This window comes from Furipterus horrens, unplaced genomic scaffold (genome assembly GCF_987537825.1).
Source record: "Furipterus horrens unplaced genomic scaffold, mFurHor1.1.pri manual_scaffold_1, whole genome shotgun sequence".
In the NCBI taxonomy this organism is placed as follows: Eukaryota; Metazoa; Chordata; class Mammalia; order Chiroptera; family Furipteridae; genus Furipterus; species Furipterus horrens.
Window position 1 is genome coordinate 110,171,708 of NW_028327171.1, and position 12,551 is coordinate 110,184,258.

General features: G+C 37.6%; 1 protein-coding gene and 1 pseudogene across 1 annotated transcript in view; one reads left to right on the forward strand and one right to left on the reverse strand.

The window, feature by feature from the left end:
• Positions 1-1,107: 1,107 nt before the first annotated feature.
• ZNF425 (zinc finger protein 425) lies at positions 1,108-3,271 on the forward strand (annotated as a pseudogene).
• Positions 3,272-8,219: 4,948 nt separating this feature from the next.
• The window catches only part of FYTTD1 (forty-two-three domain containing 1), a 36,041-nt gene continuing 31,709 nt past the window's right edge, over positions 8,220-12,551 (reverse strand). The window contains exons 8-9 of the mRNA XM_090277952.1: positions 12,171-12,297; positions 8,220-10,634 (exon numbers count right to left, since the gene is read on the reverse strand). Of these exons, the coding sequence (XP_090134078.1) occupies positions 10,536-10,634; positions 12,171-12,297 (226 nt within the window). The 3' untranslated portion in view covers positions 8,220-10,535. The remainder of the gene's footprint in view (positions 10,635-12,170; positions 12,298-12,551) is intronic.

Genomic DNA, 12,551 nt, shown 5'->3' on the forward strand with positions numbered 1-12,551 from the left:
GGATCAGCATGTACCATTATAAATCAAACCCAGGTATGATTTATAATGGTACATGTGGACAACATCAGGGCCACAGGCCAAAGATCATCTCAAGAAAGTAAGGTTGGAAGTACATTGAGTTTGGTAAGAATTTGTAAAACTGCTTTCTGGAGTGGCTGTACCATTTTTTAATTCCTACTGCTATATATGAGTGATCCATTTTTTCCAAATCCTTACGAGGTAATAAGAAAAGCAACTTCATATTTGCCTCTCATGCTGTCCCTTTAAACTTTTCTTGGTGAAATTTTTCTCTTGTCCAAGTAACTTTAATGATCATTCTTAGGTAATATAAAGAAAGCCCCAAGGTTGCAGTCCAAATTCAGTAATCAAAATGTCCAGTCCCACGTAATAATCAGTACTTCAAAATTGATTTCAACTTCTGTTCTTCCCTAGAAGCGGAAGAGTTGGGACATGGTCCTTTGTCTCCCTTTCCCCACCTAGCAGTTATTGCTAGCATTTAGGTGGGGAGAAGGAAGAGGAGGAGGAGAAGAAAAAGAGACTAAGAGAGCCGAGTGCTGTGGTTAGATATACTTGTTTTCTCTGGACTGGCAAGTGTTTGATATTACTCGGGGGGTTTCCTTGGGATTCCTCCGCAGCCACCACTGGTAACACCCCAACCACCTCCACGACCTGGCAATGCATTTTTCTCCTGGTTTTCTGGGATATATGTCACAGACTCTCTGTTTGGGTCCATGATCCCATCCCTCTTGCCCAGAGTTTGACATTGCTCCAAAATGGCTATCCCTTGTGTGGCCCAGGAAACCCTCCTGTGCCTTTTATTCCCAGCTACTCTGGTAACACCTGCTGATTCCAAAGAGTGGTGTGGCCCTTCTCCACTTGCAGAGCTGGACACACCTCACTTCAAACCCCAGCTCCAGGACACGAGACCAAACCCTCTAGTGGACTCCTTGAAGCCCCTACCCTAGGCACAAGGTTGGCGGGGGTGGGGGAAGAATACCCCAACTCTTCCTTTACAGAGGAGTGGTACTCACAACCGCCTATCCAGAAAAGTGTATCTCAACAATACTCTGATCTCCAGCAACCTGACACTCTTATACCTGGTGGTGGATAACCATGACATTTGATGACATGGCCTTGTATTTTACAAACCAAGTGTGGGAGCTCCTGGAGAAGTGGCAGAAGAAAGTGTATCAACAAGTGATGAAGAACAATTATGAGACCCTGGAGTCCCTGGGGTGTGTTTTTTCCAAGCCAGATTTGATCACCTGGATGGAACAAGGGAGAATGCTACTAATCAGAGACTAGGGATGCTTAGAAAAAACAAGAATGATACCTAGCCCTTATACTGACGAGCAGTAGGACTTGAAGAATACTGGAAAGTCACCATGTTTGGGTCACTGAGGAACTCTCAGGGCAAAAGAGGAGGAATGCCATTTAAATAGTCTCCAAACGCAGGGTTCGTGTGTTCCCTTACCAGGGGAGGAAACTATGATTTTATCAGGTCAAAGAGCTGCCTTACAACACCTCCAAGAAATAGAAAGTCTGCATACAAACCATAACGTCACAGCATCGCATGAGGAAAAGAATGATCCGTGACATAAGGCAATGGGTGTCCTAGGTCACCTGGAAGTTCCACCAGGCTGACATTCTATTCCTAGTTTGTCTGCAGGAAGGTCTTCCACTTAAAAAGAGACTGGGTAAAGCACAGAAGGAGCCACTCCAAGAGCCAGCCCCATAAATATCCAAAGTACAAGAGCAAATCCAGAACTCTGACCTCTGGTGGACCCTGGTGAGCCTGTGTGAGAAGACGCGTTTCCAATGTGGTGAGTGCCAGAAGAGCTACCACGTGAAATGCGTCCTGGTCGCTCACCTGGTGGTCATTAACACAGGGCAGTGGCCCTTCCAGTGCCCTGACTGTGACAAGGCCTTTCGGTATAAAGCCACTTTGAAGAAGCATCAGTGTTTGCTCAAAGGGGAGGAGAGACCCTTTTCCTGCCCGGAGTGTGGCAAGGGTTTCAGCCAGCAGTCCAAGCTCACTGAGCATGTCACGGTGCACACGGGGGAGAAGGCTTTCCAGTGTCTTGAGTGTGGCCGAAGCTTCCACCTGGCCCATCCTCACAGCACAGTGGGGAAAACCCTTCAGTTGTCCAGAGTGCAATGGAAACTTTTCCTGGAAGACTGCCGTGAAGGCTCACCACAGGGTACAGAGTGGGGAGAAGCCATTTTCCTGTGACAAAGGTGATAGGACATTCTCCCCGCGAGCTCATCTCACTGAGCACGTCAGAGTTCATAGTGTCCAGAGTGTAAGAAAGGGTTCCACTGAAAGAGAGTCCTAAAAGCCCATGTTTCAGCACATCAAAAAGAAATCCTTCCAGGGTCCCGAGTGTGGGAGGGCCTTCTCCAGTAAGAACGCCATGAAGGCCCTCCCACGTCTCCATAGTGAGGAGATGCCACTCTCCAGTGCAAAAGGTTTCCCTGGCTCTTCAAGCTCACCTGCCAGAGCAGAGTCCACAAGCGAAAGTAATTCTCTTGCGCCAAGTGCAAAAAGACCTTTCCTCAGCAGTCGAGGCTCACCGAGCACCTCAACGCCCAAGGAAAGGCCATTCTTCTGTGCAGAGTGCAGTCAGAGCTTCCACCGACACTCAGCTCACTGAGCACAAGTGGCTCCACGGTGGGATGGAGCCTTTCCAGTGGCCTGAGTGTGACAAGAGCTTCTTCTGGAAGGCCTCCATGAGGTTCCACCAGCTGGTACACAGGGCAAGAAGCCTTTCGCATGTAGCGAGTGCAGTAAGGCCTGTACTCCAGTCTTAGCTCACCTGGCATGCTAGAATCCAGTGAAGAAAAGCCCTTCCAAGTGTCCTGAGTGCGATAAGGGTTTCCATCTCAAAGGAAATTTGAAATGCCACCTGCTCCAGCACAGTGGCTAAAAACCATTCTCTTGTGTTAAGTGTGGCAAAAGTTTCACTCAGAACAGGCTCACAGAACACACTTGTGTTCAGTGGTGGGAAGCCCTTCCAGTGTCCGGTGTGACAAGAGCTATTGCATTAGGTGAAGTTTGAAGGTCCATTTACACACACAGTGGCCAGAAGCCCTTCAGGTGTCCCGAATGCGGCAAAGGCTTCCTCCAGAAAAGTTTGAAGACCCATCTGACCATCACAGAGGGGAGAGGTCTTTTTCTTGTGATGAGTGTGAGAAGAAGCTTCACATACATGGGGCACTCAACACCCATATTGCTGCAATGCACACCAGGGAAAAGCCCATCAGTCTCTAGGTCAAGCCACACAGAAAGTGAGCAGTGAGGGGTTAGATGGAGCCAGCAGCTCTGTTGGCTCTGGCTGAGGCAGGATAAAGAATTAAGAAAACTGGCTTCAGACACATGGGCAAGATGCACAGCAGGCAGGATGTGATGCCTCCTTGAAAAAGGTTCCAAATAACCCAGGCATAAGACAGTCATCTCCCCTCTGTAATTGTCATGGGCGAGGTCTGCCAGTCCTGGAAATTTTATTCTGTTCTATTTCATCCACTGATGTATCTCATCCAAGAGCATGGTTAATCCCTCCGTTAAATTCTGAACCCACAGCCTCTTTAGAAATGTTACACATGGAAATATTTCCCCCAAACACCTCAGTGTGCTTTCCATGAGCAGGCTCCTTTATTTAACTGAAGTTTTCAGTTTTCTCTCATTGTGAGTTTTCATTTCTCTCAAATGGTGAGGGGGCATCTGTGTCTTGGTAATTTCTCTACATTGTTCAAATAAATGTTATTTACCATCTAATTTGTTAAAAAGGAAAAAGAATAAAAAGTAAAGTTGGAGAGATCCTACTCATCATTCAAGGCCTAACTTCAATGAAACCTTGATTAGCACTTCCACCCAACTCCTTATTGGAAGAGATTGTAAAAATGTTTAACCTCAGTGCCAAAGATGATTAGTAACGATTACTCAAAGTTGTTCCATGAACTCAAGACTACATGTTAGGTCCTTCAGCAACAAGTTGCATGTTCAATGATTGGTGATCTTTATGAGCTTGGGTCACTGCAATGGTAAGTGATATACTGATATTTGTTATTTCTGGCAAATAATACTTATCCAATGCATGAACTGGTTTTTATTCTGGTATTCCTAAAATTTTGTTACTTAGAAAGAGTTTAAGCAATTTAAGAGCAGGACCTCATTTCATTTTATACTTTTTAATTTTTAAATTGTTTTTCTATTACAGTTGTCCCATTTTTCCCCCATCCCGCCCACCCTCCCACATTCACTCCCCACCCTGTTGACCATGTCCATGGGTCATTCACACTAGTACCTTAGCTAGACTCATTCCCCTTCTTTCCTTCTGCCCCACCCCTGGCAGGACCTCATTTTATATTTAGAGATGCAGTGTTTCAACCACAATGACAAAAAGCATAATCATATACTCCATGCTAAAATGCTATAGAAATAGTTGCCAGATCTTTCTAAAATGCACTATCACGTCATCTATATTTGATTACCTATTACTTTCCACATTTGCACTAACGTCTTCTGACAAGTCCTTTGTAATATGACCTCATTCCTTTCTACCTGCACATCTCATTATAACTGCAACATTCCATGCTAATTGTGGTCTCTGCATCTCTGGCCAAGTTTATAGATTGATGTTATTTTGCCCATTCAACTAGATTTTAAGGTGCTTAATATGTTAAATTCTATTATCTTCCCTAACCCAGGGTTGAGTATATTAATAAGTTAAAAAATAGTAGGAAAAAGCAGAGACAGAAGATGGGTTATGTACTAACAAAGTAGACGTTATGTACAAATATAGCAAAGAAGGTTGGAAGGAAAGAAAAAAAAATTATAGCCCTGAGCAGTGTGACTCAGTTGGTTAAGTGGCATTCCACAGGCAAAAGGTTGCAGGTTTCTCCCATCATTCCCCTTTCTCTAAAAATACATAAACTTTTTTTCTTAATTACAATTTTTTAATTTATTTTTATTTTTATTTTTTTTAGAGAAGGAGGAAGAGGGCGAGAAACATCAATGTGTAGTTGCCTCTCACATGACCCCAACTGGGGACCTGGCTCTCAACCCAGGCATGTGCCCTGACTGCATCAGATTGGCAACCCTTTGGTTTGCAGGTCGGCACTCAATCCACTGAGCCAGGGCTAAATCATAATTTTTGAGAACAGAATAAGTATGTAAATATTTGAAGGTCAAAAGAATGGTTTGTGATAAGAAGAAAATGAAGGGGCTATATATACCATTATACTAGAACAAGTCCTAGGTAAAGAAAGCTGGAAAATAGATCAAGGAATTACTTTTGAGACTTTGAAGGACTTAAGGTTTCATTTACAAAGAAAAGGTAGAATATGAGGGAATTTTCTTTCTATTCCTTCAGTATTCTCCATAAAACAAGTGACAAGATCATTTTGCAAGAACGAAATATAAGAAAGAGTTATTATGGGAAGTTCACCAGAGTCTAGTGATGAATAAAACTGATTAGAAACAAACAGTTGCAAAAACGGCTGAGCAAAAGGCTTACAGGGATCAATAATTTATTTCACTACTGCTCTGTGGTCTGGAAGCAGTTGAAAAACAGGCAGTGGGTTATTGAATGTGAGAAACAGATATAGACAATGTCCGGCTTCTTCCTGTTTTATAGGCTGAAAGTTAGGAACAAAAGTTTCACTCAAATCTTAATAGCTCTCTTCAGCTCTCCATCTCTCTACATCATGCAGAAATAAAGCCTCTCCCCCTCTCTACTCACTAGAATGTATTATGGTCACTCCTTTAAGGAGTTTTTATAAACTCAAAGCAGGATGTTAAAATCTCAGTCAATCCCGTTCTCTTCAAATGTAAAGTACAGAAACTGACTTGTTGAATATAGTCAGTGCTTGGTCCTTCCCTTTCTGACTCCTTTAATAAGAAGCACTAACAACTGACTTTTTAAAGCCTTATACAAGGAAATTTAGACAATGTGACTTCTTCTCACCAGGGAAAAATGGACGTATAAATTAAACACATACACACTAACGAAATAGTTTTCTATTAATCTTTAAAAATCTGTAAACTTCATCTGAAGACATTAAAAACAAGGAATTTCAGTTCCAGAATGGTACCACATTTCCTTATTTTATCAAACTTTATGTTGAAAAGATTTCAGATAGTAAACTGTAAAAGCAGGGAATAAAAAGAGACATTAGAAGTCAACAATTTATACAGAAATTGCTCAATCCCTATTAATGGTCCACCATAGTTCAAATTTCTTGTTGTAAATGCTTGGGCTTATTGGTATCAGTTTTAAAAAGGGACACTCTCCAAATTGATCCATGTAAAAAGAATTCTCTTTAAAGGGAAGCTCAAACCACGTTTCTTTTTAGCAGTGGCAAAAAAAATCATGTAATTCTGATGAAAGTTCAAAGGTATACTGATCAGAAATGAAGAAATCATCTTCTGCCTTATCACTGCCTGCATTCATAATGTATGGTATTCTCTTTAATGCAAAGTCAGCTACTTTTTTCCTCTTTTCTTTCCTTATAGTAAATAGAACTAAACAGAACAAAAATTACCCTGACACCGTGTATGTTGTGTGAATTATAAAGCTATTGATAGCAAGATATTCTAACAAAAAATAAGTATTGGGCAATGAACCCTATTTTCTTCATACTCCGAAGTATTTTATGATTAGTGTAAAATTGTGGTATGCTGTACCAATAATAAGGGATGCTCTGTTTGCTTTTGCCACTTCGAAGACTTAACTTCTCAGGTTATTAATAAAAATTGTGTAAGTTAGCCAGTAGAATCTTTAGGTTAAAACAACAGATGGGGTGGGGGGGTTGTGGAGTATTTAATGTCATGGACATTTTTTAGTAGTATAGGCCCTTTGTTCTGTATTTGAATGTTTTATATGTTTTTGTCCCACAGTTAATCTTCCTGCCCCAAGTTTCCTATTCAAATTCAATGCCTGAATGGCATTTTCTAGTAGTTTGACATATTGTTTGAGGAACAGTTTGTGATTCCAATGCTGGTGTCCTCATGACTGTTATCTTTACATTGGGGAAAAAGCAAAACCCCTGTGTTAGAATTACTGCACATTTATAGGAAAAATATTTTTTTGAAGACCAGAATTATACAAGTGAGCAAAAGAAGTTGGTCAGCTTGGCTATGGAGTGGTGGGAATAATCTAAACATTCCAAAAGACAATGAGCTGAACCTAAGCTCCCTTGGAATCTAAACATAGAAGCATACAATTGCAATTTGAAAACTGACCAGGTAGTCTGGACCTCAAAGGCAGATCAGCCAGTAGCCTAAAGCCATTTCAAGTTCAGGAACTATATTGGGATTATAGTTAAATAAATTTGAACGTTAAGTGTAACTTCTCCTTTTTCTTTTTTTAAGAGTATTTGTAAACTCAAAGCTAAGCAGAATTGACTCTACTTCAAGTTTGATATTGAGTTGACTTGTGTTTCTTCCTTTTAACTCCTCATTGTTCCCCTTCCCTTTCCTAAGGCTAGAGTGCACAATTTAGGTTATTTTTGCTTCAAAAATTTGAATGGAAAACTTCATGTCATGATTTGTTTTTGCAAGACACCTGTTTATCACTTTGTACAAAAGTAAATAAATGTCCCCTTATGCTTTTGAAATAAATTTCCTTTTGTAAAAAAAATGCAGTAAAGTTTATGCCTACTAGAAAAGAAATACATAGTCTGATTAGGAAACACCAGTCTTTTCTAATAGGTCTATCTACATAACTTGAATATCAAAATAATGATCTCTCATAATCATCACTGGTGGATTTACTTACCATACTACAAATGCTAAAGCATTATCATTTCTTAGATAACTGACAAGCCTCACAGCCATTCCCCTAATTTCTGTGGGTGTTCAATTCACAGAAGAAAAGATATAACCTCAAAAAGTGTCTCTGCACACACATCTTGAAAGGCTGGATCTCACTTAATTAACATGTAAAGAGAGGGGTTGATCTCTATAGGCTCATCTAGTCTAGCATTCTGCATTCTAAGTAAATTTGATTTTCTATTTTAACTCCTCCTGGCTACTTCCCGTTGGGGATGTGAATGAAATGATTAAAATGCAGTTACCGGGATTCAATACCAGTTTAGATTGATTTACCAATTTAATTTGTAGGTAGCTTTTCAAATCTAAGAATTATAATCACTACGTTTTTTGTTACATAAAACAATCTAAAAACCACAACTCAATCTTTACAGCTAAGAATAAATCATGTGAGACCTGTAACATTTTATTTGTTAAAAATGAACAGCTTCAGAATAGATCTAAATGTAACTTTTCCAAAAAACACCAAAAAGTATAGTGTAAAGCTTCTCCTCACTAAATATAAACTTTCATTTTGTGATGCACTGCATCAATGTTTTGCATACACCTTGATGCAAAGGAAGTTTTAAATTACATCTTGTTTTTAAAAAAAAAAAATTTTAAGAACTGAAAAGGGATGACTACAACCACATTCCAAGAAAGAAAATTTTCCTTCAACAAAGCATATTCTTTTGTTTATATATAATACATTTGCACTGAAAAATTTAAATTTAGTTGTAACAAAAGCAAAATTTTATATTTAGAAAGAAAATGAAATTACAGATGCATGAAGAGCAAAAGTTTAATATATCAAAAACACTTGTTGCTCGATGTACTTAATGTCAATATCGGGGCAATTTTAAGGTTTTCAAAAAAAATGCGTTAATAATAGTTCTGTATAATATTTAAAATAACAAGAAAATGAAAACATCTTTATACCATATTTTCACAAACTGTTCTAAAGACAGTAAACTCACGCTCAGCTGTTTTTCCTCTGCTTTAAAATAAACTACCAGTAATTCTAAACCGGTATAAAATGTATTGTTCATGGATCAACCCTAAGCATTTGTACTTGCAAAAATGTTTTGCAATGAGTGAGGCCTTGGCCTAAGGAGAGACTAAAGTTTATTTTCAAATTGTGTGACTGGCTTCCAATAATCCCACATCAGTAGATTTACTGGAAAATACCAGACATTAAGGATCAGATTTAATTCTTTGGTAGAAGCATGAAACTGTTTTTTGATAGCTTTCTGTGGCTAGAGTAAACCAAGTAACCCAAGGAGCATGGGAGATAATAATAAACTCTAGTATACAATGCAAGACAGACAGGAGCCATAACTTAATGTCGTCTTTTTCCAAAAAGAGAAATCAATGTTAATAATCCACTCCAAGGAAGTTAACACCTACTTAGAGGCTTTAACATTATAGCAAACCAAAAGGTTAAGCTTCAAAATGACCAAACTTGTAAATGGATATTTGCTGCATTTTGGCATTATACCGTAACCTGTACTATACAACCATCTGAGGACTCTTAGCACTAGCTTGGCACAACTGACTAACTCTTCCTACCCCCTCCAGAATGTGGACAGAAGTAATCTTTTTCTCACCATAAATGCCTCAACTTTATACAAATAGTCAGAGTGAAAAGTATAAAAAAGGGTTACAATATAACTCTATTATCATTTTGCATTTTTTTTTTCTTTGTGACATATTCAAGTATATTTTTGTTTTTGGAGCTGTATACTGTTTAATTGAACAAGCCTAAATGCCTACAAAGTTTAACTTTTCAAATAAGAAGAGCATAGGACTTTATGGCTATTAATTTTACTATCAAACTATCTATGGGACTCAATCCATTTTAGTAATTACAATTTCTCTGAATATCACATGAAGAATTCTTGTGAACACTAGACTCAAGACAATGACCAGGGTTTTAAAGTTTTTCACCTCAGTAACCTGTCTTGAACCTGCTACTTCCTCTCATGCTTTCTTCATTTACTTACACAAATTGTCAGATTTTTACATTGGACTTTCTCCTTCAAGCCTCTATTAGATAACTTTGTAAACACTCATTTATAGCCCTCAAACAGCAACATTTTTAAACTGAGACTAATGCCTAGAGTCACGTTTCTTGTTAAAATTTCAACTTTAAAGATTTATAACTCTGGAGCATTAACCTAACACTATCTGAAAAATGAGCCAAGTTTCAGTCTAGATACTGCCACAAATCTTAAAACCCAAAAGTGCCATTCTAGCTTTTTCAATATCACTAATGAAGAAAAGTCAACTGCACTTATTACATCAACACTATTAAAGGATAAGTGACAGCAACAAAGAGGCCTACTCATATTTCTGAAGACCAATATTTACCATGGCAAAGTATAAAAATCGGGCAGAGGAGATGAGATCCTAAATACCACTATCATAAAAATAATCAAATTCTGTCTTTCTGTCTTCTTTCTGCTGTATGAGAAACCAAAAAGATCAAATAGAGAATTATTCTGTCTGGGTCAACCAAGAAATCTTTAAGAACAGATAGGCATACTCCCTGTTATTCTTTCAGGGCATTATTTATACATGTTAAAAAAAAATCAAAAATAAAACTAAGAGTATTTAGCCTTGTGAATATTGTGAAATAAAGTTTCTTGAATTCCTGTGATTAACTCTTCAAGCAATTCAACTTTTTTAACAGAGTCATCACTCAAAAGTCCCTTTAACATGAGTTCTATCCCACAGTTACAAAGCGGCTTCCGCCTTTGTTGAATGTGAGAGTGGCTCTTTGTTCCTTCAGGATCCCAAATCGCTCATTCAAAGTCATTCCTGTCTAGAGAAAACAAAACAAAACAAAAATTAACAACTTGACTGTAAGCCATATTTATTTTGGAACAATGTGATCATAATGGTAATTCAAAGTAAGATTAGCTAGCATTTCCTGAAATTTATTTGTATGAATTCTAATTCTAACAAAAACCATTCAAAACAGATTAATTTAGTGATGCTTAGAGAAGTCAGTCAACTTGCCTACTTGCACAGCTCCAAAATTTAAACCAGGAAGTCTGACTCAGACTTCTACACTACATAAAAAAACATATACTATAATGCCTACATGTCATACACACAAAGATTTCTCTATCTTATTTACTTTTAGTCTCTGCAAACACTGCCACCAACTCCAGCAATGCCTCTGATAAAAGCAGTTGGTTAGTCTTGTGAATATTTTCAAATACATTTTCTTGAATTTCTAAAATGAATTCAAAATCAAATCAAATCAAAATCTAGTTTTTGATTAACAACAAAAATAAAGATAAGCAAAATAAATTTGGTCCAATTTCTGTCTATACTTCATATCTTCAATTCCACAGATTTTTATGTTGATACCAAAAAAAATAGCATTTGACAAAATCCAATACCCACTCATGATAAAAATTCTCAGCAAATGATGAATAGAAAGGAATTCCCTAAATCTGACAGAGAATCTCCTACAAACCTACTACTAACATCATACTCAATGGCATACATGTTCTCACCACTTCTATTCAGCATTGCATTGAAGGTCCTAGCCATTATAATAAAGAAGAAAAGGTTTAAAGATTGTCAGTGAATTTGTAGAATGACATAATTGCTTACATAGAAAACCCTAAGGAATCTACAAATTATAAAAAGTAGTAAGTAAATTTTAGCAAGATCACCAGATCCTAGGTTATGACAAAAATTATCTAACCCACAGTGAGACACACCACTTCGGAAGCATTTGGGAGGCTAAATCAAATGACAGATAATAACAAGTGCTGATGAGGGTGTGGAGACATTTAAAACCCTCATGCATGTTGGTAGCAATGTAAAATAGTGTAACCACTTCTTTGGAAAACAGCCTGGCAGTTCCTCAAAAGGTTGAACATTGAGTTACAAGGCAACCTAGCAATTCCATTCTTAGGTATTTACCAAAGAGGAATGAAAACATAAACTCATATAAAAACTTGTAAGTGTTCAGAGGAACATTATTCAAAATAGCCAAAGAATGAAAACACAAATGTCTATCAACTGATAAATAATAAAATATGGCATACTTATATGATGGAACATTATTCAGCAATAAAAAGAAATGAAATATTAATACACTATGAGTAAACCTTGAAAATACTATGCTAAGTAAAAGAAGCCAGTCACAAAAGAGCACATATTATATGATCCCATTCATATGAAATGTCTAAAACAGGAAAGTCTATAGAGACAGAAAATAAACAGATGAGTGGATTCCTAGGGTTGAGGAGACTTGGGACACCCTATGTAATTAATTTTGTTGTGTTAACTAAAATATTCTCAGAGAATGGCCCAAAGAAATACAGGGGGGAAATTTTACCTGTTTTCCAACACTATTTATGTCAAATTGTAGGGGAACACCTTTAGGAATTTTCTTTACATCAGATTGCTCCCGTTTTGTCAAGAATGAGGGTACAGCAGTACGAGTTAATCGTGGTTTCTGAGTTCTATTAGAAACAAATTAAAATTAAATTAAATCAGCTTAATAATCAAAAGAAGAAAAATAAATAACTTAGAACATAAAGACATCTTGACTTATACACATGTTCAAATGTATTAGGGCAACTATTTTGTGTTCTCAAAAAAAAAGTACATGGTTCTTAATTGAGGAATTTAGAGACTAAAATATATAATCATTCACAGAATACCTCTTTAAGTAGAACGATAAACTTTTCAACAATTTGGAATGATTGCTGATTTC